The 25117-nt window shown below is 38.0% G+C and overlaps 1 protein-coding gene across 1 annotated transcript; it reads right to left on the bottom strand.

Annotated features, from left to right (window-relative positions):
- Window positions 1-220: 220 nt before the first annotated feature.
- On the bottom strand, window positions 221-24141 carry LOC6559813 (semaphorin-2A). The gene is made up of 15 exons (XM_032734823.2): window positions 24040-24141; window positions 22786-23123; window positions 10575-10662; window positions 10459-10510; window positions 7907-7975; window positions 6770-6877; window positions 5755-5892; window positions 5478-5610; window positions 4832-5188; window positions 3767-3995; window positions 2092-2428; window positions 1856-2019; window positions 1634-1786; window positions 1418-1526; window positions 221-812 (listed from the first exon to the last, which is right to left on the bottom strand). Exons 2-15 carry the CDS (start codon window positions 22943-22945, stop codon window positions 741-743), a joined length of 2169 nt encoding a protein of 722 aa, XP_032590714.1. The 5' UTR covers window positions 22946-23123; window positions 24040-24141; the 3' UTR covers window positions 221-740.
- Between the last annotated feature and the right edge of the window lie 976 nt (window positions 24142-25117).

Raw genomic sequence — 25117 nt, 5'->3', positions numbered from 1 at the left:
TTATTATCCATTAAAATGCATGAAATGTGTGTTTTTGCCTTTGCTTATGTATTTATGTATGTACTTTTAATACTTGTTTGTTTTTCTTTTATATTTTGTATTTGATAGAATTACATATTAACATGTTGAAACATTGCGTCACTTTAAGTTGCAGTAAGTATGCTTAAAAATTTAATTATTATTGTTATATTTAAATGTTTATATTAACGATATGAAGTGATTTTTTCTCTTTTTCTTCTTGTTATATTTATATTGTTTGCGATGCGAGCGGCAGTTTTTTTTTCTTATTAATTGTTTGTAGCTAGCTATTTGTAGAATGGTCTGTATTTATATTATTGTGTAGACAAATTGTTTTGTGTTTAATAAACCTTATTAGTTGTCACGATTATTGGAGTAGAGTTGAATAAATGCACTGTACTGGAAGTGGTTCACTATACATATGTACGTTGATATTCGTATAAATGCAGTTTGCTAGGATTCGATTATGCTCTTGATGCAATTGCTTAAATTTATCAGTTTAGCGCCAATGGATGAATGATTGATTGATTGATTGATCTGTGCGGCATCTTAAGTCGAAGATAGACGATCTATTGAGTTTTTTTTCTGTGATTTCTGATTCGATGATTCGATTTGATGCAGTATGCGGTATGTTGATGCTGAGAACTTCATTCACGAATTAGTAGAAACGTTTAATGGACATGGATGGTTGGCATGGTGACTATGAAGCTATCGTCATCGTATCAAACATTATTCTTGCGGAAAATATCATTTGGGTGCTGATTGCTGCTAAAGTTCTGGCGTGTCGAGCATTGCTGTAAGAAACGTAGAATTGTAATTGACAAATGTTGTATTAAATGCGTGTGTGGTAACCAGCTGCGATGAGCATTATAAACATATTATGTTTTGAGCATATGACAGACATACTGACTGACAATTAGTTGTATGATTGCATTTTAATTGCTTGTTCCGGGCACATGACAACGAATGTCTGACACACACAACTATCATACCACCCATCATTACCATATAGGCAATTATCAGGCATTGAGGTCGCACCTAGCCACCTGGGCACATATATCGAACCATATTGAGACGCGACCATATTGAGACCGCTGCTGAATCGCTCTAAGCCACATTGGCCGACAGGTTGGCAGACTGACAAGCTACCTGGTAGCCGCTGGTGCCAGTGTTTGGATAATGACAGCTTAACTACTTTACACTGTTTGTGATTTGACCGTTGTGGTGTCAGTTAGCCAGCAGGCTATTAAAATAATTGCCAGGCAAATCATTTATTATGGCATGTGTCTGCCCCCAAGAGTTTCTCTCTCACTCTCTCTCTCAGACACTCTGGGTGGGTGTGTGTTGCGCTCATTAGCGCCGCCTGCGGGTGATAATTTCAATCAGGATAATAACTTACCGCTTGCTTCTTTTCCCAGGACTTCATGGCGGTTTTATATTTCTCGAATTCGTGACACCAATCCGAATAGATTTTCTGATAGTCATTGCTTTTGTTTGGTGGCGTGCATCTACATAGAAAGTGGACGGAGAAAACCATTCGTAATTAACAGTCAATTGAGGGGTAACCAATTTTTTTTCCTTTTCCTTTTCCCTTTTTTTTGGGGGGGTAACTTACCTATGTGCATCGACGGTAATGTTGTAGCTGCACAACAGCGAACCACCCAGGTGACAATCGTAGCGTCCCCCATCGGCCTCATTCACCGACACCACAACAAGTCCGCGTTCCGTCGTCTCAATGTATTTGGTTGGATTGTATTTGATCTCATAGCTGGCAATGTTTCGAATATAAGTGCATATTGTTAATTACTTTATGATTTCATGTCGAGCTGTGACTCACCGTCCCCTGTCCTTGGAGTGATGGTACCAGGTGACCTGTTCGTTCTTCAGCACCTCCGGTATCTTGACAAAGCAGCCCAGATGGACACTCTGGCCGTATGTGACGACGATTTTCTTCTTCAGCACACTGGAATCGCATATGTCGCTCGTCTCATTGGCCACATCCTGTTGTGTTGAGTGTTTATTTGTGTATTTTGCTTGCATATCGTTAACTGTGCCTGAATATGGCACACTTACCTGCAAAAGCTCCGATTCGTATGGCCGGCACGTGTTTGACTCCTTGTCCCAGCCGCAGTAGGGATCACGGACACAACGGAAGCAATTGTCATAACGTCGATTGCACATGGCCAAATCGATTTGCTTGATGCGATGATCGGTGCCCACATAGAGGGATTTACGTGTCTGACTGATTTCCATCACCTGAATGGCCTCGTTGGTCGCCACCTCAAATATGTCCAGCAACTTTGACAGCGATTCGCCATTGCGATAATACTGCACGATTTTGTAGATGCGACCCAGATTGGTGCCCACGTAATACACTGTGTACTCCTGGTTCAATATGTCGATTTTGATTCTGCCAAAAGATAAGCACAAAATACAAAAACCCATTCGTTTACTTTAAAAGTAGCATTTTGCTGGGCATATGCTGAGATTTAAACATGTAGCATGCATATGTAAATGTCTATCAATGGCTTATTGCCACCCTTTTGTTGCAATTGCAGTCATCGAAATTAAATGCCTATTTAATATGATAAATGGACAGAATATTAACGAATTAAATAGTCGCATCTGTATGCATAATGGCCGTGTTTTTATGTATTTTTTATTTTTAACTACACACCTTGCAACACCTGAGCGTATTGTTGTTGCTGTTGTTGTTATTGCAGCATGTTGTAAATGAAGGTATTAAAATTCGTCACATGATTTCGCCATTTTCAGACGCAGTCGCAGGGCAATTAATGCAAATATGTAGAAACTCGTTGCTCGCTTTTGCGAATAAAATATTACATTTTAATGTTCATATTTTTTAAGTGGATTTTTTATTTGCATAATATTTATCTATTTATAATATGCAAGAGCAATTTAATTAAAATTTTTATAAAACTTGCAAAAAAATTGCTTTTAAAAGGGTTTGGTCCGACTTTTAATTAGGAAACAGCAAAGAAAATTGTCAAGAATTTATTAATAAATATATTATGAAGAGAATGTAATATTTGATTAATTACAAAGCTTTGTTTTAAATCTGATATTCATATATTAATCTCAATATTTATGCTTACAATTTAAAATATTTTCAGTAATTACATGAGAAATATAAAAGTGCTGCTCTTAAAACGATTACGAATGCAATACAAAGATGAAATTCAAACTTTATATTTAGGCCAGAGAAACAGAGAGAAAGTTAGCAAATATACATTATTTATGTGCATACGAAAATTGCAGGATGGTTTTTTCAGTTGCACGAACCAAAGAGATTCAGAGTGGGGGTGGGATTATTTTTAATCTACCTGGCTATGAGCCGAAATTTAAAATTGATATTGTGTACAATTTGGCAACAAGCACTTTACTCTTGTGTTACTTAAAGCACTCAAATAATCAAATAATAAATTTACGTACATGGATTGGCACTTTCAGCAGACCACACAGACAAAACCACAAAAAGAAACAAATCGAAAAATGCAAATATATTATAAAAATTGAACAAAAAGCGTTCGACAACACACACTCGACTGACTGGACACTGTTTGTACTTGAAATCTGTGTGTATGTATCTATGTATGACACACATATATATATATACATATATAAGTGTGTACTTGTATGTATGTAGATATTTATTTATGTGTTCATATGTGCATGAAAGCAATTCAGTGAGAAAGGCAGAGAGATAACAAGTAGAAATAAAACTTACTTGTCAACAACGAGCTTTGTGAACACCAAATCCCTTTTATAATAGACCGGATTGTTGTGTTCGTGATTTACGGCTTTGTCCATAAGTGGATGCGAGCGTATGAAATTCAGGACGGTATCTGGCAGATTTGAGGTATCGTTGACACATGTGCCGGGTCGCGGATCGGGCACACGGGAGTTGAGCACCGGCAGCCAGGCGGAGTTTGAAGAGGATTGCTCCTTAAATTTGCCTGCAAGTGAGCAAAAACCAAAAACAAAATCAAGCAAACAAAAAATACGTGGTAAAATGTGAAAAAAAATGGCAAAAAGGATTATGGTTAAGAGTTATTCACTAACAGGAAGCTACTATGTATATGCTATATCTATGTATATATTTCAGGTGTATGTCGTGTTGCAATGAAGTTTTAAATCAGAGTCCCCCAACGTGTCAGCTGTTAAGCGTCTCAACGTACGTGTGTGTCAGTGTGTGTGTGTGTCAGCGTGTGTGGCAATAATCCATTCAAATGGATTTTCTAATACGATTTATGTTGCTCCACGGCAAAGGCGAGTGAAGCGCTGAAATTACAAAACACTCAACACACACTGTGAATACTTTGCATTGTCGCGCTGTCGTTACTAGTATTGGATCTGTGCTACCTATTGGATTTATCGCTGAACTATTACTGTCCCCAAGTCCGTGGAGAAAGAGAGAGAGAGGGACAATCATAGTGGGCCCTTTGGCCAGCAGCAGCTGACTGCTAAAACCGAGCAATGCAGTTTTCAGTTTGCAAATAAAATTTGCCGATAAGTTGCATTTTCCATTTTCTATTTGCTATTTTCTATTCCAACTTCTATTTCCACCCAAAGCACTTGAGGGATTGAGCACAATTTGGTTGGGGGACACAAAAAAAAAGAGAAAAAAATGATACAAAACAAAAGAGAAAATTGCACGTCTGTTGCGAGTTGACAGTTGGCAACATTGTGGCCACGATAACGTCTCGTTCATCACATCCATTTGACACACAACAGTTAAGATCTATATAAGCGTATGTACACACATACATATGTATGTGTACTCGGTACTCACCATTGAAGGCAGCCTGGACCTCGTTAATGTGGAAACTGCATACGGCTGATCCAATCAGGCCATTGGTGCTGGTCGTGAATGTGGCATAGAAACGAGTCTTGTCATTGGGCAGCTGATAAACCGATTGGATCTCATTGAAGTAGAAAGGAAATTCGCCCGATATGCTGCAATTGAGCCGTGCCTTCAGATATGTGGCCCAATTGTGCGCCAACAAATTCTTGCCACCCACATCCTTCTTGCAGACGCGTGCGATGCGCGAATAGACAGCCTTGCCACAGTTAATATACTCCACGGCCGTTTCGCGGAAAAAGAAATACACGTACTCGCCAATGTCAAAGGAGCCAACGAAATTGGGTTCTGTAAATGAAGAAAATGTGCAAGAAAAAAAAAAAAAAGAAAAGAAAAGTGTTTGTGTGAGATTGATGACCGCCGCTGAGTGAGTAACGATCTACATAATTGGATGTACCATAAGCCGCTTAGCTCCCAGCTCTCCTCTAGTAGTCTGTGCGTGCCGAAACACACAAACAAACAATACAAACTCATGCGCGAAATCATTTCTAAATCCTTTCCTATTTTTTTTCAATTTTTATCTAGAGCCAGAAGCGAAGCAGCTCACTGGCTCTGTATTTTTTTTTTTTTTACTTACTGTCCAACCACTTGGAATCATATTTGAGCGTGCGCTTGAATTTGTATTCCAAGCGCTTTGCTGACGTATTATATAAATCCGTTCGAAAGATCACAGTATCCGCCTTTGTGAATTCCGCATTGGTGCCCGAGTACTGTGGGTAAAGATACAAAGCATTGAGTGCGATAAACTTGATTGAAGTGCTTTGCTGGGGTTGTTTTTCTTCTTTTTTTTTCCTGATGCGGTTCACACACATATATATATATATATATGTTATGTATATACTTTTGCTGCTTACCAGACCAGGCAATCCGCCGGGATTACCGTCCTCCACGTAAATGGCAGTTGAATTGTCCAAAGGATCGTAGGGGCACTTTGCAATACCCAAACCAACACCGATCACATACTCCGAGCGTGGCAAGTGCGTCAAATTCGACTGGTAAATCAAATGAGAAATAAATAATAAATAACAGTTTAGTTTGGCATTTCTTATATTTAATTAAATTCAATTATTTCCTTTTAAATTGGCAATAGCAGATCAAATTCTAGCATTTAATTATGAAATGTGTGTCAAGAATTTATATGAAATATTAGTCCAGGCACGTTGAACGTAAGACCTAAAAACTTTTTACTAATTGTTGGGCTGATTGCCGCTGCTGAAAATGCTGAGCACAAAGGAGCAAAAACTTGCCAATCGTTGCTCTCAAATATTGCTTTTAGTTTTCTTTGTTGTTTGTAGCCTTCTTTTTTTCTTTTTGGTTTTTGTTTTGGTGAAGTTGAAGTTTTTGAGGGCACAAAATCAAAATGCATGCTTTACTGCTCAGCTGTGCACTTCACCTAATACAAACCAAGTTGTATTTCCAAAGAGACTCACACTGTGAAGAGAGAGAGAGGGGGCGAGGGCAAAGGTTGAATTGTGCACCTGATGTGTGTGTGTGTGTGTGTGCGTGTATGAGATTTGTATGGCTTGGCTACAGCTGCACACTAATGACTATTTTCATGACTTGTGCGCTACAAAACTTGTACAAGTTTCATATATGTATATGCCAAGCAGATGAAAACTAACGCATAGAAGTCGTCGAAAACGAAGAATTACTCTATTCAGGGCACATTTGAAAAGCGGCTAGATGCGTTTTCTTTGCCTTTTCCAGGATTACGATCTAAAGTCAACACAGCAGCACACAACACACAATACAAAATAAAAATTCATTCAAAAATAGTTGCGTGTTATCATTCCTTGTCCTCAGAACTTGTCCTTGAGCAGACATACAAAAAAGGAGGCCACAGAAAGGCTGGCTATTATGAGTACTTACATAGATGACGTAATCCTTGGGATTGTGAGCATTGGTGCCACAAACGTAGAGCCTATCGCCTTGCTGCATCGATTGTATGACACGCACATGATTCTTGCAATCAAAGACCTGTAAAAGATGCAAGAAGAAACATATTATTAAATCCGAAGAGACAATAGTACATACAAAGATACATTAAATAACAGCTAAGCAATTCTTTGTTTATTTCCATCAATAATATGTATTATGGGTTCTGATATGCTGCCAAATGTATAAAGATAATATCGCATTTGGATGGCGTTGCACCAAATTTGCTACTAAGTATGCTATAAACTACTACACACATAAAAAAAATAAATCAAAAAGAAATGGAACAATTTGTAATAGCACGCGTCAGTGCAGCCACTGTCGCTAAATCAATTGTGCAACAATGCAACATTGGAAAATCCCTGGCAGCATTATGATGACTTAAGCAAGCCACATACACACACACACAGCTGCAGCTCAAATGCGGACCGAAAAACACTACAATTGACATATAGATATAAGGCAGCCAGAATCTGTTATAGATATATATATATACATGCAGTCACATGTGTGTATATGTCAGCTAGCTTTGGCGGTCTGTGGCATGCAACTGAAACTGTGTGGCGCACGAAAAACTCGCTACAAATTGAAAAGGCACAAATAAATTGAAAAAGATTTCAAATGAAAGGATTTGCTGTCACATTATAAACGAGTTACAATAACAGGCAACGTTCCATTTACAAAGCGCAGCGCTAGAAACTTTATCGGAGTCGGTTGCGGTTTTGAAATTGGAGCATTTCGCGTGCGTTCTTCAAAACCAGAAAATTGATTCAGTCCCAGACGCTGCTGCTGCTGCTGTAGCTGTTGCTACAGCTGCTCGCTGAATGGAGTCCATATGCATGTGAAGTTGTAATCAGGAGAATGCCACCTCGATGCCTCGATATACATGATATAAAAATCAATCAAATGCAGAACAGAACGCCACAAATGCACCCGATTTATGAGGTTGTCTTGCACTTGGCATAAATAGAATGTCGTCCATACAAATGCAATCGTTGATTGAAATAGTTTTCACTCCTATATTTATATATCTCTGTGTCTGCTTAGCAGGCTTTGGAGTTATTGACTTACCTGACTTTTGCCCTTTGACACACAGCTCACAACATCGTCGCGTGTGGGTTCCAAATTGATAACATCTCGCTGAAAAACAAAGTCAATTTATAAAATTTAAAAAAAGTTCTATATGAAAATTTGTCAAAACCGAACCGATTTTCAAAAGAAATATATTTTTGGTTATTCTTTAGGCTCTAGATTAATACAGCATCTCAGTTTGAAAACATAATTTTAAGCAAATTCTATCCCAGAAAATCTTGGGGAAGCTTAAAAATTATCCACAGCTCAAAGATACTTATTTTTATTCTGTATTTCTTTTAGCTACTCGTCTATTAATTGAAAATTCAATTGAATGTAAACCACAAATTGCAATTGAGCGTCATATGGTGCATATTAATGGCATTTGGGCACAAGTCGCTACTTAAAATTTAATATTAATACATTTTGTATGCAGTCTCGATACTGAAGGAGGCGGCTTATGGCTGCAGCCAGCTTCTTGGGTGCAAATGGTTTTCGGATTTTTTTTCTTTCATTTTTTTTTTGTGGTTATATTTTTTGGTGCCACGCATAAACTACAACTAGAAGTTAGGCGGGGTTGGGTAGTGGGTGGTGGCAGCAAAAAGAAGTCCTGCCAGAACTTGGGCAAAGCTTCGTGTGGCATGCTTTCAAGCAAATTGATTTATAAATCACGTAATGTAACGAGCACATACGAAATATTTTCAAGCGAAATGCGCGCACGCACCACACAGCACCACCGTGGAGAGTGGTGGTAGAGCACACTACGCGTCTACATAAAACCAAATTCATGTATTATTTAGTAAAATTTGCATTTGCCGCATAAAGCAGCCAAAAGCAGCACCTTGCCACCTTGCCACACGGCCTCGTGGCTCGTAGGCGCTTGCAAATGATGCCCACGGCGAACGCAGTTTTGCTCGCAGCACTGTGTGTGAAATAACACATAAAATATATTGACGTATGCCGGTTGGGCAAAAGCTGACTGAATAAATGGGTGGTGCTGGGTGGTTGAATGTCTCGAAATGGCAACAAAACGTGGCATCTTTCGGTTTTACGATACGTTTGCGGCCAGGTTTCAGCTGCTGCAGGTGCAGGCCGAAGTTGCCACACAACGTCTCACTCATAAAACAAGCTTTTGTATGACATAAATTCATAAACAGCCTCCCACAACCAACACACACACACCCTAATATACACTCACTTGGTATGAATAGATGGATTCGCGTTCGTGTTATCGGCATTCACGAATTTCGATAATTTACAGGTTTGGCATTTATTCACACCCACACACACACATACACATACAGATTCACACCTCTGTGCTTGCTGGCAAAGCACACTGCGCCAAATATGTAGATCGGCTATAGTTTCAACTCATATTATGATAAATACTTGTTTTCCGATTGTTATTTTATTTAGTCTTATTTTCCATTTACCATAACTTTATCAAAACTAAATCAATTTTCAAAAGAAATATTAAAAGTGCATTTAAATTTGAACGAACAACAATTCTGAAATCCACATTTAAATTCTTTATAGAAAAATCCTCTTAAAAACCATACCACATTTTCTGCTGCCATAATTTCGTTAAAGCTGATCCAATTTTCTAAAACTACACTTTAATTCGACAAGTGTTTAGTCTGCATTAATCTAAAAATTATGGTATTTTATGCCTACTTATCCACTAACTAACTTCATTTATTTTTAACGAGTTTTGTTCTGCAACTAAATGTAAGTAGTTTATAATGCTTAATGATTTTCGCGCAGTGTACATAAATTATGCGGTACTCTCGGCAAATTACCACGAAACGTGGAATGTGGCCCTGTGTGCAGGGCAAAAACGAAATGGCCATAATGCAGTCCCCCTGAGCGAATATTAAATATGTTTTTGGACCTTTTTGTTCCGGCTTTGTTGTAGTATAGGCCAGGGACACGTTGCCAAAGGATGTGCCGGATGTGGCACGGCTGGGGCTGGGGTTGGGGTAACTAAAACACTGATATATATATATATATTTTTTTTTTTTCACTCGTTTACATCGGGGAATCGAAGATTTGTGGCTCGCATTTGATGCGCGCCTAAAAGGTGGCTTACCCTGGTCCTTTATCCTTGTGTTGTATTTTGTTTTGTTGCCCGAGTGTTGACAACGTCCGACGATAAAAAAATATAGCTAAAAGGACAGGCTTAAGCCAGTGGCGGACATTTGGCAACTACACACATACACACACACACACGCATAGCATATGTTGCGCGGGAGACGCGTAATGAATTTTTAAAATAGTGCCGCACTGTGGCACATATACAGCTTGTTTGCCTAAAAGCCTGCTACACGTTTTATGTGCTCTCTGTGCTCTCTGCTTGCCACGATTTGTTGCCAAGGGGGAATAATAATAACAAGAAGCACTCGCCAAACGAAACTCGTGGGAGCTTAGCCTTAAAGCAAATGTTCGGATTATGCAGGAATACTTATTGTTATTGTTGTTCACCATAGTTGCTATAGTTGCTGTCTTTTGTCAGTTTGATTACAAATTAATACGCAGTAATAGTAAATACTTACATCACAATACGATGAGGATATATTTTGCAAATTCAAACGGAACACCCGATCCCTGCAAATTATATGAGTGAACCGTTTTAGTCGTATGTCATTTGGTGGATTATTCGTTTACTTACATGGCGCCCACATAGAGCGAATCGCGCTCCTCATTCAAGTGGAAAGTGCGATAGTAGAGTTTGCCGCATGTGAATTCCCGCACATGATCTGCAAGTGGATGAAAAATAAGCAAATATTGTTAGCATTGTTCAGTCCAATTTCAATATTTAGACAACAAATTTTTCCTCAAGTGAGTGGCAGGCAGCACTAAACCTAAACTCAAACCTAAACCCAAATAGGAATACGAGTCGAAAGCGTCGCCGACTCCAAGTTGAAGTCCGGCACAAATGAGCGCCTGTCAACAAAGTTTATGCAGCGACATTGACAAAACGCAAACACAAAACGCAAACTCCAAAATAGTCTGAAGGGGGGGCAGGACACACATTGGGTGGACACGGGGAGGATATGTGCTAGGACACAACCACAGGCTGACCACACACACATACACAGAGAGAGAGAGAGAGAGAGACAAACGAGGGACACTCAGCCGGCGCCTGTAAGTTAGATATCCTGTTTCAATCAAATGACATTTTGACATTTCTCTCTTTGCAAAGGACACGGACACGGACACGGTCTCAGACACTATCAAACCAGCGCCGGCGTCATCAAATGTAGCCAAAGTGCAAGCTTTAAATGTTGTTTATTTACTTTTCACTTTGGCCAACACAAATACTCCAAACACAGACGCATACAGGGAAAATGCACTGAGTAGTGCGTATTAAGCGCAAAGATCTCCGCTGCGTTGCGAGTGGAGCTTTATATCTTATTTCAATTGAACAAACTTTCTGATGAACTTCTTATGCTCGACGGTAGCGCCAAAGAAGTGCAAGTTAAGCATTGAAAATTGTTCAAATCTTTGCAAACAGTTCATACGTGAAAATTGCATTAAAGCCAGTGCACAAAAGTATGCTATGAAAACTGAAACTTGCTCGAATGGTTTTTATCTTTGGATTTATTATTAAATTTTCTACATGATAATTTTGTCGTTAACTTTGTAAAGCATTCAAGAGGATTTCTCCGACTGCATAAGCTTAATATATATATATATATATATATATATACATATTATCAAATTACTATAACATATAGCTGAAATAGGAACAATCGGTCGACAAGCAATCCTAACCAATCTCATCTGTGATGCTTGACAATGTGCTCCTAAAGTTAGCATAAAAAAACTATTAGCATTCGATTACTATATCATATAGCTTTCTCAAGAACAATCGATCGACTTTCCAAATTTAGATGTCGACAATTTGAGTTTGGTCTATATAAACTTTGGCATGCCTAAGATAGCAGATCTAACTCATTTCTCTATTATTCTTTTGGGTTGCCAGTGTTTTGCCACACTGTGTAAATTATGAGCAGCATTGGAATTTGGAACAAGCCTGATTAATTATATGTCGGATGTGTGTGTGTGTGTGTCTGTGTGTGTGTGTGTGTGTGTGTGCACACTTATTATGTTAATTTCATTGACGACACGCTGTCTGTGCGTTGTTTGCACTTTTGCATGAGTGTGTGTTTGTGTGAGAGAGTGTGAGATTAAGGCGCAAAACGCTGAGCACGCATTTACTTAATTAAACTAATTAATATTTGCTTAGAGTGCCTGACGTTCTGGCCACACATACACACATATCAACACTCACACACACACACACACACATACACATACCAACACATACACACGCATTGTTATTTAATGTGGCTGTCAGGCAGTAAACTCTCAACAGCGCTATCGATATGCCGCCCAATTAATTTGCGGACAGTTCTTACAATTATGTCATTATGGAGACGCTCATATTCATATTCATGGATTTCTCTGCATATGTCAACAAGAAACAAATTGTCCGCTGCTTTTAACATTTGGCATTTAAACAGTGTCGCCTTGAAATAAAAAGTAATTATTGGGCGTATATGCTGACAAAGAAATATATAATTATTCCCATATGTTAATGATTTCTATATTGAGTCTTCAGCTAAGTTTGACCTCAAAGGCTCAAAGAGAAGTCAAATCAAAATAAACAACGAGTCAGCTTAGCTTAGAACATAAACATACATTCTTGTATATATATATATATATACATATACATATCAATAGATATTTGTATGTATGACTAGCTCGTACACAACAATGGAAAATGCAAATACTACCCGTTTCTATGTCATCCATGTTTTCTTGTACATCTCCGCCCGCCACACTCATGCCACACAAGTACAGCTATTTTTGATTTCCGATTTAAAGTACATTTTGGATAAAAGCAAACACTGAAGCTTTTTCGGCTTTCCCAAAAAGTAGCAGTGTCAATAAAGGCAAAAAAAAGGAATCTGCGTCTTTTGTTTGCCAACGGGAAACAACTACAACAACAACAACAGCAACTACAAAATACATATGCATATTTATACACACACACATATATATATACAATATATATATGTGCCTGTGTGTGTGCTTTTGCATATATTGCTCACAATTCGGGTAAATGTCCTTGCCAAACCGGAAGTCGACTTGTATACGCTTGAATTGTTATTGCACCCGTACTCCTTATCCCCCCCCAAACGATCCTGAACCCAAACCCCTTCGAATGTGTACTCGCATTTTGTTTGTCGTTCGCTGTCGAACTTTTTCCGCTTCTTTTTTTCTTTTAGTTAGTTGCTGGCCACTTTTTCACGTTGTTGCTGAGATTTTGTTGTTGGGCGTTCTTTAAGTCTACAACTTTAGACTTTAGTCCTCGATTGAAATAAGAACTCAATGACTTAAGCTGAAAATTAGGTTTACACATTATATTTATTTAGAAAGCTTAAACTAGGGAATCAAGTGAGAAACAAACAGAGCCATAGGAGTCCCATGAAGCGTACCTAATTTTCAAGTAAGCAGATTAAATTTGCAGTCGAACAAAATCATGAACTCCATTCCAGTTTGGCTAATATATTAATATGACAATACTCTAGCTAAGTATTCGAAATCGAAACATATTTTTCTTTCAAAATCCTATTTAATGTTTGTGTTTAGATAGCTTGTAGGCAAACATTGCCTACTTTGTGGCGCCGCTGTACAAAAACAAGTCCATAAACAGAGTTAACATAAACATATGACAAAAATATGTGCATATACTTATTAATTGGCTGTCTCAATAATGTAACAATTCCCAATACGATTTGTAGTTAAATTTATGTGCGCAAAAACTGAAATACTTTATGTGGGCTTATCGAGGGAAAAACAGCTTCTCGGACTACTAAACGATCTGCGGCATATTTACAATGGTAATATCCACAACACATATTTGCTGCTGGTGCCATTTACCCATTTCCATTTCCAGTCTACAATTGTCTAGCACGGCATTAAGAAGACACGCATTCCGAACGAAGTCTATAAAAATATTATACATATGGGCCATAAATGTTGTAAGTGTTGGTTGGTTGGTTGGTTGGCCGGGTCTGCGGAGGCGATAGGCAGCAGATAGGATAGTCTGTGAATGTTATGTTTATTCACATGCTGAGCGCCGGCGACAGCATAAATTGTTACGACTGCCTTCTGCGGAAATCAACTGAGTGGCTTCTCTGCTTTGGCTTCTGCTACTTTTTTTGTTTTTGCCCGAACGATAATAAATTGCAAATTGAACGGATGCTAATCGTAGGCATATTGTTTTTTGAAACAACGCCGGAAGGGTCCCAAACTTTGAAGAGCAAGTGTCAGCGCTGCGATGCATACAAGTGTTGCAGCTATAAACTTTGTGGCAGGTGTCGCATGCGACAATTGTGTATGGGAAGAAGCTGCAAAATTTGTTTGAGCTGAGCAACTGGCAAACATTAAGCCAAAAAGCAGTCGTAAATGTGTTTTACTCGCGGATAGAGAGGGGGTGGGAGAGAGAGGTGGAGGTAGAGATTAGGGGGAAGGGAAGAGAGAGATTCGTCTGCTTTATTTGCTTTTAATCCAAGTCCAATCAAAATCAAATTGCATTTACGAGCTGGCTTTCAAAGCGCGCACAATTTTATGACAGCCAAACATTTTTACTCACTCGTTTTTTCTTCTTTTTTTTTTGGCAAAGCAAATTGCTTTAGATTTTCGGTCGGGGGATTTATACATATATATATATATATATTTTTTATTATGGCCATACAGTGCTTATGCGAGTACCAATACACACACACATATATGCTTGGGTATTTATGACTCCATATATGTCAATAATTTTTATGCGCTTCATAAATATGCGTAAGTCTTTTCGTCCTTATGTCCTTTCGTCTTTACGACTCTGCGTCCTGGCAGTCAAATCAATTTCTTCAACTCGCCCTCGCCTGTGATGAGGGAAATGTTATTTGGAAAAACGTTATTATCAAATCAAATACAAAAAAAAAAAATGAATAATGCGACTCAAATGCAGTGAACATATTGCAAAATTTGTCTTGTGCACCGCAGGCCAACATGCCACACAGACTTGTCACAACCGGGCACAAGGGCCACAAGCAGCTGGCAGTTGCAAGTCTTTGGTGACAGGACAGTTTTCCTTTGAAATGTTTGCATTGCCAACGCTCCAAAGGATCCAAAGGGTCCCATAGATGCCACAAGCAGCGTTCACAAACTCAAAAAGGTGAGCTTACAAGTTTGATGACGGCATTTAAAACAGTTTATAAAATTGTGTGTTCATTTCTTTGTGTGTTTTTGAAAGTGTGAGCAATTAAAATACAAGGATTACACATAAAAGCAGTGTTCGGTGGTTAAGATTGTTTGACTTTAAGATTAACTGTTGAACTTTAACTGAACACTTCTTTTCAGGCATATTTGACAGTATGTGCTTTCAATAAACCAAGACATGCGATCATTTTATTCTATAGTAAATTAATTAATTCAAAATATGAACTTCAATCCTAAAGCTACAAAAAAATATATATTTTTAAATTATTTCCTATAACAAGAATAAGTATTTTTGCTCAAGACTTAATGCTTAAGACAAACTTTTGGAAGTAAAGAAATTCTTTTGATTTGTAGATATCGCATTAATTTATACATTTTCAACTTAAATGAAATAAATGTGAATTTGAATTAGTTTTCTCACAATTTCAGCATTAATTAATGTCGTTTTGGAATCAAGTTGACTGCTTGTCATTTATCATTTGGCGATGTCTTATGATGAAATGTGGAAAACGCAGCCATTTCATAGGCATTTCCACATGCAGTCTCTAAATTCTGTTGACTACGCATGCTATGTAAATTTCCCATTATTTTGCTGGCTAATTATGAGCAATGGCTTCAGCTTGTCGGCAACTCTTTCGGTATGTGTATTGTGTGTGTTTGTTGTGTGTATTGTGTGTGTTTGTTGTGTGTGCACTACGTCAGCATAAAGCACTCGAAAACTGTCTAGACGTCTGATGTCTAGGCGTGTTGTTATCCACACTTGTGCGCTGATTCGTGGCCTGCGGCAGCCCCAATGGAGCAACTTGCCGCTTGCCGGTTGCCGGTTGCAAGACCGCTTTCAAGTGGTTGCCATTTCATTTGCCGAGAAATTGTATGTAAAAATAATTAAAACGCATCAGCCTCAGCAGCGACTCGGCTCATCTGTTCCACACAGAAAAAAAATACGTTTAAAATTAAATGCCAAATGCGACCTTCATATTTAAATATTTGCACTTCTTTTAATCCTTTTCTTGATATGGTGAAAATCTAAAATTAAATTTCAGTACTTAAACTAGTTGAAACCGTATTTAATTAATAATAATGATATTAGTATTTGTGATTTCGACTATAAGTGAGTAGAAAACAAAAGAAGAAATTATAGTTTTATTTGAGGAACATTTATAGCTCACTTTCTTTAGCTAAGTTTGAGTATTAATCGTTTTAAGTTGAGTTCTTTAACATCACAATAAAGTATCAAGTTGCTGTCAATAACAATAAAGTATCAAATTGATTTTGTCTTGCATTGTTAACAAAATGAGTATGCATAAACTGCAGACTTTTGGAGTTCTGTGTGCTGTTGACTGAACCTCAAATTGCGCATCAATATTGAAAATGCAGAGATGTTAAAGCAGCCGCCTGCAGTCATTTACTGCATTTTGCTGGCAGACAGTGCGAAACATTTTCAACTCTATTTAGTACATTTTATGTTCGGGCAGCAGCAAAAGCAGCAGTAGCAGCAGCAGTTGAGTTCATTTTGTTGCCAAATAGCAAATGCAAAAACAGTACTCATAAAAAGCAGCAACAAAAACGAGCAGCTGAAAGCAGACTGGCCTGGCTTGGCACTTATGCGCTTTGCTGCTGCTGGCCAAAGCACTGCAGCAGCAGCAGACTGCAACAAAAACTCAACAAATGTGGCAACAGTTTCATTTTTGGTGTTTTGCGAGCTTTGGCAACTTCATTTGATGAGCCTGCTGCAGCCAGATAGAGAGAGAGAGAGAGAGCGAGAGTGTGTGAGAGAGAGAGAGAGAGAGAGAGTGAGGGTGAGAGAGGGTGCACATATGTGTGTGGTTTTTTGTAGTTGTTGTTAATAGAGCCTTGGACTGGCCAAAATGTGTGTGTCCATTTGGAGCGTCATAAACGAGGACAAGCCATTTGAAGTTTTTTCTTCTCCTTTTTTGTGTGTTTTGTTGCAGCAGCAGCAGCAGCTTAGCTATTGGGTTACCTTCAGAGTCAGCGGGAACATAAACATTTTGCGGTGCCGCTTAATTTCGCATGCATTCACCGACAAGTGGCAAGGCAAAATGACGCTACAAAATGAGCACTTAAGTGGCACAGACCCAGAGAGAGAGATACAAAGCAGTTGTGGAATTTGAGTAAGCGAGAGCCACTCATTGTGATACTTAAATAGTGTGCATGCTAAATGTGAGTCTCTTGCATAATTAAGTGCATAATGTAAGTACACACACACACACACACACACTTGCAACACACTTGATTAACAATGCATAACAGCAACTAGCAAGTTTCTGGCAAATTTCTACACGCTCTGTCTAAATCAATTATGCCCGTAATGAAATTCAATTAAAGTAGCCAGAAACTAATGCATCCACAATCAACTGGGCTTAGATATATAAATATAATATATATATATACATGTGTGTGTGTATATCTAACTCTTTCGATACTATCCTGTCAAAATTACAAATGCAAATTGACATTAAGTGACTTGTTTGTCCCGTCACTCCTCGACTCGACTCGACCCGTGCACAAATTGTATTCGTCATTTAGTTTTAATAATTGAGTTTTGCTAACGACATACAAAATAAGTGAACCAGCTGCTCTTTATGCCCTTGTTGTTATGGTAATGTTGGATTAATATGCCACTGATTGCATTTTGCATTACATAATTCCATTTGCCCAGTTAAATGTTAAATGTCGATTGTTGTTTGACGATTGTTCCTCGCTTTTGCTGCTATTCTAATTAAGTGTAATACATTTAATAGTTTCCACCCACACTGCGCTCACTGATAAGAACCATTTATTTAACTTCCTGCATCAGCTGCTTTAATCAGCCGCAAACGGAATCTGCTCCAAGTCGACTCGACTCGACTCGAGTTGAGTTTATCAATCAAATGTTTTATACAACTTTGGCAAGCATTCTTTCTCTCATTGTGCAAACTTTGCAGCTTAATGATTTGTAAATATGAACAGAGAACAAGAATAGGAAAAAATTGCAAAGCAAGCACAACGAACGCCTAAATACCCTCTAATTCAATAATATTAATAAACATATATATACATATATGAAGTGAATGATAAATTTAAGAATTTACTCTGTAAAAATATTTTAATATTTAAATTATGGAATAATGCATATTGTAGCTGACATATTCAGTTGAGATGCAGGGTATTCGCACTGACAATGAACTGCAGTTGCAGGGCGGAAGTTGGGGCGGAAGGAAATGTGTGGCAAGTAGAAAGAGTTTGGTAAGCGCTAGTTGCAACCAAGTTATTTCGCTCATAAATTCAACTTCAAAGTTGCTGTTGGTGCAAAGAAACGTGATTTTGCTGGCGCTTAAAACTTCCGACAGAATACTTACTTAAAAAAAATATAAACGAGAAAAACCTAGTTTTTAATGATGTCCTTTGTCCTGGCTTTGTTCTCCTGCCACACTTGGCGAACTAACATTATTAATTTTCGTGTCAGGTGTTTGGATTGAAACTCAATTTGGTGAGCGCTGCTGCAAACTTTGGCGTTAACACACTTTGGGCCGTCCACAGTACAGCAAAGAGGCTGATCAAAGAGAAACTGGGACACAGGATTCAGACAGGAATCACACACGCACACACACACACAGAGAGACCCTTCACCATGGCTACTCTGGCACCAGCTTTTCTGCCCTGCATTCTCAGCTTTTGAGCTAACAGCTTTTGACATTGCATTAACGCCAGTTGGCAACAAACGCGTTCTCGCAGCTCAACCAGCTTGTCAGCCACAACAAACAAACAACAACAAGAAGTGAGAGTGTGCTAGATGAGAGTGCCAGACTTTATGATACCCTTTCAAAAGATAAAACCTATCTTTTTGGAAATATGTTTTCTGCATAATAAGTTGAGTTGGACTTGCCGTCAAATGTATGGCGATTTTCAAAAATTCAGATGGATATTTTATGTTCTACAGATCAACAATTTGCACAACTTTGTGCTACCCTTTTGTGGCAATTTCAAATGACTATAGGGTATAACAAGAACAAGAATGGCAAAGGCAACAGGATCAACTAAAACAAGGCGAGTGGCAACGCCTGCACACTTCGTTACTCAATTTGCGGCAAGGAACTTTCATTATGTGCCCTGTGTAACATGTGACTCTCATAAAAGTCGACCCAGCCACACACACACTCACACTCACACACACACAGAGACATACACAAATGCTTAAGCACTTAAATGAAAACGTGTCACTGAGTTTTAATTGCGCGTGAGCATCAACACAAATACACACACCAACTTTACACACACACACACAGAGAAACACACTCAGATTGCTGTTGCTGTTTGTTATGTGAGTTTTGTGCGTGGTCAGTGTTTGGATAACGCCTACGCTGTTTCAACTTATCACAAAAACCGTTTAATGGGTCAAGCATTCCAGCTACAGTTTGAATTGCTCGCATGCGGCAGTGCAGTGCATTTCAAACTGTTTTGCTATGTTCAGTTTGGAATTAAATATAAAATTTTCAATGTGGCTTGGAAGAGCAGTCATTTAATTGTTGACTAAACAGCAGCATACTTTAAGTTAAGCTCCCAAATAAAAAAAAGTAAAATAAAGCTACATTTAAGTTAACGTTTTTGATTAAAAATAGTGTGAAAAAGACCAACACATTTCAGATAAATTGCAAATTACATAGCAAAACTAGAAACGATAACAAATAAATACAAACGAATATATGAATGGAATAAATATTATAAACAAAAGAAATGTTATCTAATATAAATAAACCATATGTATAAACATAAATAACATAAATATAATTTACAAAAATCTAAGGCAATTGAATTTACTGTCTCATATATCATTTATTTTCTGTGGCTGCTACCTGAGGCATACAGCTCTATTGAATACATATAATATAATTATGTATATATGCCGACTACCTAATGAAGTCTTTCTGTCAGTAATGAGCAACACAGCGGGGCGTGGCAGAGCAGCAAAAACACAGAACAGAATAATAAGAAAAAGACCAAAAGGCAACAAAAGACAAGGGACAACTCTCTCTCTCTCTCTTTACCTCTTTCTATCTCTCTCTCATTCTCTGTTTGAGGCATGGAATTTTTAAAAATAAAGACACGAATCATCTGCCACTGCGGCACTGAGTCAACAAATGAACTGATGAAATTTGTGAGGCACAATAATGGGGAAGGGGCAAGAGTGCAGCGAGGCATAACATGAAAAGTTTGTGGGTAAATGAGCATCAGTTTTGGGGGCAACCTTTTGGGTGCAATGACAGTGTGTTGCAGCTGGACATAAATTGTGGATCAAACTTGAAATGCAATTAATTTTGTTAAATAAATAAAAATAACAATTTTTCATTGCATGTGGCAGGCAAGCAGGCAGGCGGGCAAGCAGGCAGCAAATAAAAGCCAACCAAGCAACTTTATACGTCCATTAAAATTTATAGTTGACATTTTATTTTGTATAGTTTTTAGCTTTTTGTGGCTTTGCGTTTAATTTATGGCTCAAAACATAAACACACACACACATTGACCAAAAGCAGCTGCTGCATTTTTGAAATGGCTAAGCACACACAGAGCACACAGACACACACACACACAGACATAGGATACTGTTCCGGGAGGCGGACACCTCAATGCATTTTATGCTCAAAGTATGCGCAAACAACTTGCAGCGTTTTCTCTAATCGCCTCACGTTCCTGCTACAAGTGCTTAGCCGGCGAGTTAACTACAATATGCGTCAAGCAGCACCAACAACAGCAACAACAATTGCAAGTGCAACAACAAGTGCAACTCATAGTTATTTTTGTTGCTTTCGTTTCAGCTCGGCACGTGAACTTTTATGCAACGGTTATAGCTGATGCTGCCAAAGTAACCGTGTGTTGCATGCCCCATACACACACACACACACACACACATACAGGCAAACCATTTAACCCCATTGGGCAGCATCTTTTGAACGTGAACTATTAGAACATGTTTACTGGACATGTACATGCAACATGAAGCTGCCACAGGACACTCTCCACTGCCACTCTGTCACTCTTCATATGCTTCTTGCAGCAAAAATGTTGGCAAGAAAATGCCAAAGAAATTTAAAAGGCTATACAAAAAACGTTAGATAAAAATACTCGCAATCAGAAAATATTTACTTGGGATTTAAATATGTGACAATGTGGAAAATGTATGGAAAACGTTGCACGTACAACCATTTATGCATATATATTTGCAGAATGGAGTGCAAAATGTGGAATACATATCAATAATAGCCTGATTTCACTTTTCAACTTTTCTTACACTCTCACATTTTAGCAGAATATAAAGATGTATTCAACATTCGTGAAGAACGTTGGAGAATTTTTGGAATTCACCAGGAGAATTTTGTGTCGATGTCACAAAAAGAAACAAACAGCTGACAGAAAGATAATTGCATTCTTCTTTTATAATTTGATGCTGAAAGCAATATTTAAATTAAGTGATTTTTAATTTGTTTATTTTAATAGATAGATGATGATAGATGTTAGTAAATCGAAGAGAGTTATTAAAATAAATATTTAAAAAAACACGTTTGCTAATTTATTTTGAAAATGCTATTAAATCGATGGCCAGAGCTTTGTTAAAAATTTACAATTGGGCCGATAAAATGATTAATGAATGGTTTTTTTGTTTCAACCTGGTCGGAAACTGGCTTGATGGGCAAGCTAGACAAATAGACAACGGCTTCCCAGCCGTTTTCGGTGCTTTGGCTAAATGTAAATGACTATATAATGTTGTCTGGTAGCGAATCACAATTTAACCGGTTTTACAATCGTTTTTATTTCTTCTTTTCTTTGTTCATTTGAAATTATAGAATGTACAACCAAAAATGGTATTTAGGCAAATTTGTTTTATGGGTCTTTGAACTTTTAGCGGATTCAGTTATTATTGCTCTACTCTATTATCCTTTATCCCTTACGCTTTGTCACAGACACGCATAAACTATAAATAATTGCTGCTAGTTATAGTATTAACTTGGCTATTGCTATGAAACTGATAAATGTGTGTATTTGTTTCATAGACATGCAGATGAATAACAATGGGCTCCGATATTAATATGCAGATTATGCGCTGCTGTAAAAATGATATAAATAACAACAACAATAACAAAAAAGGTGACGAAAAAAGTTAACAAATACATATTAAAAAGTAGTCGGAGCCAATACAAAAACGTTTTTTTTTTAATGACAAAAACGTGCTGAATTAATATCGCCACCAATAAGATAAATAACAAAAACAATATTGGGGAAAATAAATTACAATTGCATATTATTTTATTTATATTACACATTGTATCTTTTTTTTGTTTGTATTCTTTTGCGTTTGCATGTAAATTGAAAATTAATATCAATACCCCGAGTACAGATTAAAAATATTATTTATGCTATTTTTAAAATGCTCTCACGCGATGCACTCATAAATAAACAATTAAGAATTAGCAAAAAAATAGCGTGATTAATCGAAAATTGCTGCCGCATAAATAGCATTTAAATATTTTTGTAATTAATTTGATCGATATGCGGTTATCGAAGTGCGTGTTAATTGCAGTCGTTAATGTCTCTGATAAGTTTACCTCTTTTGTGTCTCGGGTAGTTCGATTGCTCGTTGCCGGCGCAACAGGGTTGCTCATAGTAGAAATTCCATGTGTTTTCGTAGTCGCCAGCAATTTGTTGTGCTCCGCAGCAGAGCAGCAGGAGTGCAAGCAACGAAGGAATCAATTGCAGCAATTGCATTCTCTCGTTTTTTTTTCTTTTTTCCTTTATGGGTGTGGGCACACTGGCCTGCCCAAACCTCAATTGGATTATTGTGTTTTTTTTAATTGCACACAGGAGAGAAAGAGGGAGGGAGATGGCTGTGGGAAAATGTTGTCGACTGTGTTTGTTGATCCAACTGGCAACCGCTGGCAATTTACTTGTCAGATATACAAAATAAAAAAATTCCTTTTAAATAACTGTTAACACATTTAAGTTGTATTATTTTTAATGGTCACTCAATATTTTTACACTTGCAACGCAATTTCCACAAAATTGATTTTGCAGCAGCAAATGGATTTTAAATAAATTTCCTCCTTGCTCTGCGTTGGTAAAATTGGTTAATGATAAATGCATATACACAGCACACACACACATTTACAGTTTTGCAATTTTACAGTTTGGCGCGTTGGTCTGCATTCAATTTTTGAAGCATTTACACTCCAAAATTAATGAAAACAATAACATAAAAATAATAGGTACACACTATACAAACAAAAGAGGCGACAAACTGGTTTTTTCTTCAGCTGCGAACCCACGCAACAAATACAACAAAGAGCTGGCCGACAAATTCTTTCACATTTCCGCTAAGCCATCGCACAGGTGTGAGCGAGAGGCGAGAGCGCTAGGTGCGTGCGTGCGTGTGAGCGGTGTAACATGTAAACAAGCTGAAGCTGACTGAGTAAGGTTGCCACAGCGTCGGCGCGCAGCGTTTAATTTTCGTTGTCGATAATTTTCAGTTGCTCGTGTCAAAAAACTGTTCTATTCATTTATTATTATTATTTAGGTACACATATATGAACTCATTTAGCTACTCATATTGTCAATATGAACTAATCTATTTCATTTCAATATGTTTTGAAAAGTAGCTGAGTCTGGCAACCCAGATTTACTTGCAGCGAATGCAAGAAATGTACACACACATTAACATACGTATGCATGTGTGTGAACATATACTTAGGTCAAGATGCATACACACTGAAAATCTAAATAAAAGACTCGAAAATGTTGAACAATGTGTGTAGTGTGTGTATGGTATGCAATATAAATATTTATTATTTGCGCGAATGTATTACAATTGATGAATAGTAGATCGGTTTTCACACACAAAAATAAACCCAATAATGAAAACCAAACAAAAGACGAACGCGCAAACTTCACAAACAGACAACAACAAGATCACTAGTTGCGACGCTCGCCAGTGTGACCGAACTGACTAAGGCAAAGAATAATGTGTGACTAATGGCAAGATGAACACTTGCTGGATAGTCAAGATAATATACTGGAAAATACTGCCGGCTAGCTGACAAAAGCAAAATGATATGCCTATTTTGATAAATTTGTTAATTTGGGTTAAGTAGAATAAAAAGTTATATGAAATTGTAGAATATAAGTTCCTATATTAGAATTTAAGACCGCAAAAGAATTGATTGTCGGTATTTGTCGCAAAGTTTTCTGGTATTTGGATTGTGGCGCAGAAGCAACCAAAATTGAGGCTGCGCTCCGCATAATTCCCAGACAGGGTGGTCCGTTGGAATTTTGAGTGGACACCTTGCAAAGAATCTCCAAAAATGGAGTGGGTGGCAGAATGCAGAACAAATGGCAGCACTGCCACTTTTGATTGTTGGATGGAGTGTGTTGGAAGGAGGAGATTGAGAGAGAGAGAGACAGAGAGAGTGAGGGAGAGCGATGAGAACACATTGGCCTAAACAAATGTGTTGCAAAACGTTGGAAAAGTATGCAAAAATTGCACTCTGTTTGGCTTTCTCATTGCCATTCACAGTTTCAATTTTTGGGAATGCTTTCGCTATCTCCCTCTCGCTTTCTCTGTGTGCAGCTATTTTAAAGTGTCGTTATTTGCCTGTCTGTGTCTCTTTGCGTGTGTGTGTGCTTAATGCTCGATGCTCAAAATGTGATTATTTTAAATGCTGCCGGCAACTGCTGCCGACGACGACGACAACAATTTTGAATGGAGCTCTCAAAATAAAAGTCATTTTGTTAAGCAGACAGATACATACACTGCATGCGAAACGTTTGCTTCACCTATAATCCCACCCACACACACACACACACACAGGGACGGATGCGGAAATGCAGGTGGCTTTGTCTGGTGTGCTGGCAATGCTGGCATTTCGAGGCAGCTTTTGCTGCTGT

The sequence above is a fragment of the Drosophila grimshawi genome, unplaced genomic scaffold (assembly GCF_018153295.1).
Source record: "Drosophila grimshawi isolate 15287-2541.00 unplaced genomic scaffold, ASM1815329v1 contig_1367, whole genome shotgun sequence".
NCBI classification, from domain to species: Eukaryota; Metazoa; Arthropoda; class Insecta; order Diptera; family Drosophilidae; genus Drosophila; species Drosophila grimshawi.
Note: the sequence above shows the minus strand (reverse complement) of the source record. Positions and strands in the feature narration are given on the sequence as shown.

Excerpts from the sequence above, each read along its gene's own strand:
- LOC6559813 (XM_032734823.2), bottom strand. The coding sequence starts at position 22,945 with ATGCAATTGCTGCAATTGATTCCTTCGTTGCTTGCACTCCTGCTGCTC. Across the intron at positions 5,893-6,769 it reads CCAAGGATTACGTCATCTAT|TCGAATTTGACGCACTTGCC; the intron begins GTAAGTACTCAT and ends TTGATTTACCAG. Across the intron at positions 2,020-2,091 it reads ACGAATCGGAGCTTTTGCAG|GATGTGGCCAATGAGACGAG; the intron begins GTAAGTGTGCCA and ends TCAACACAACAG.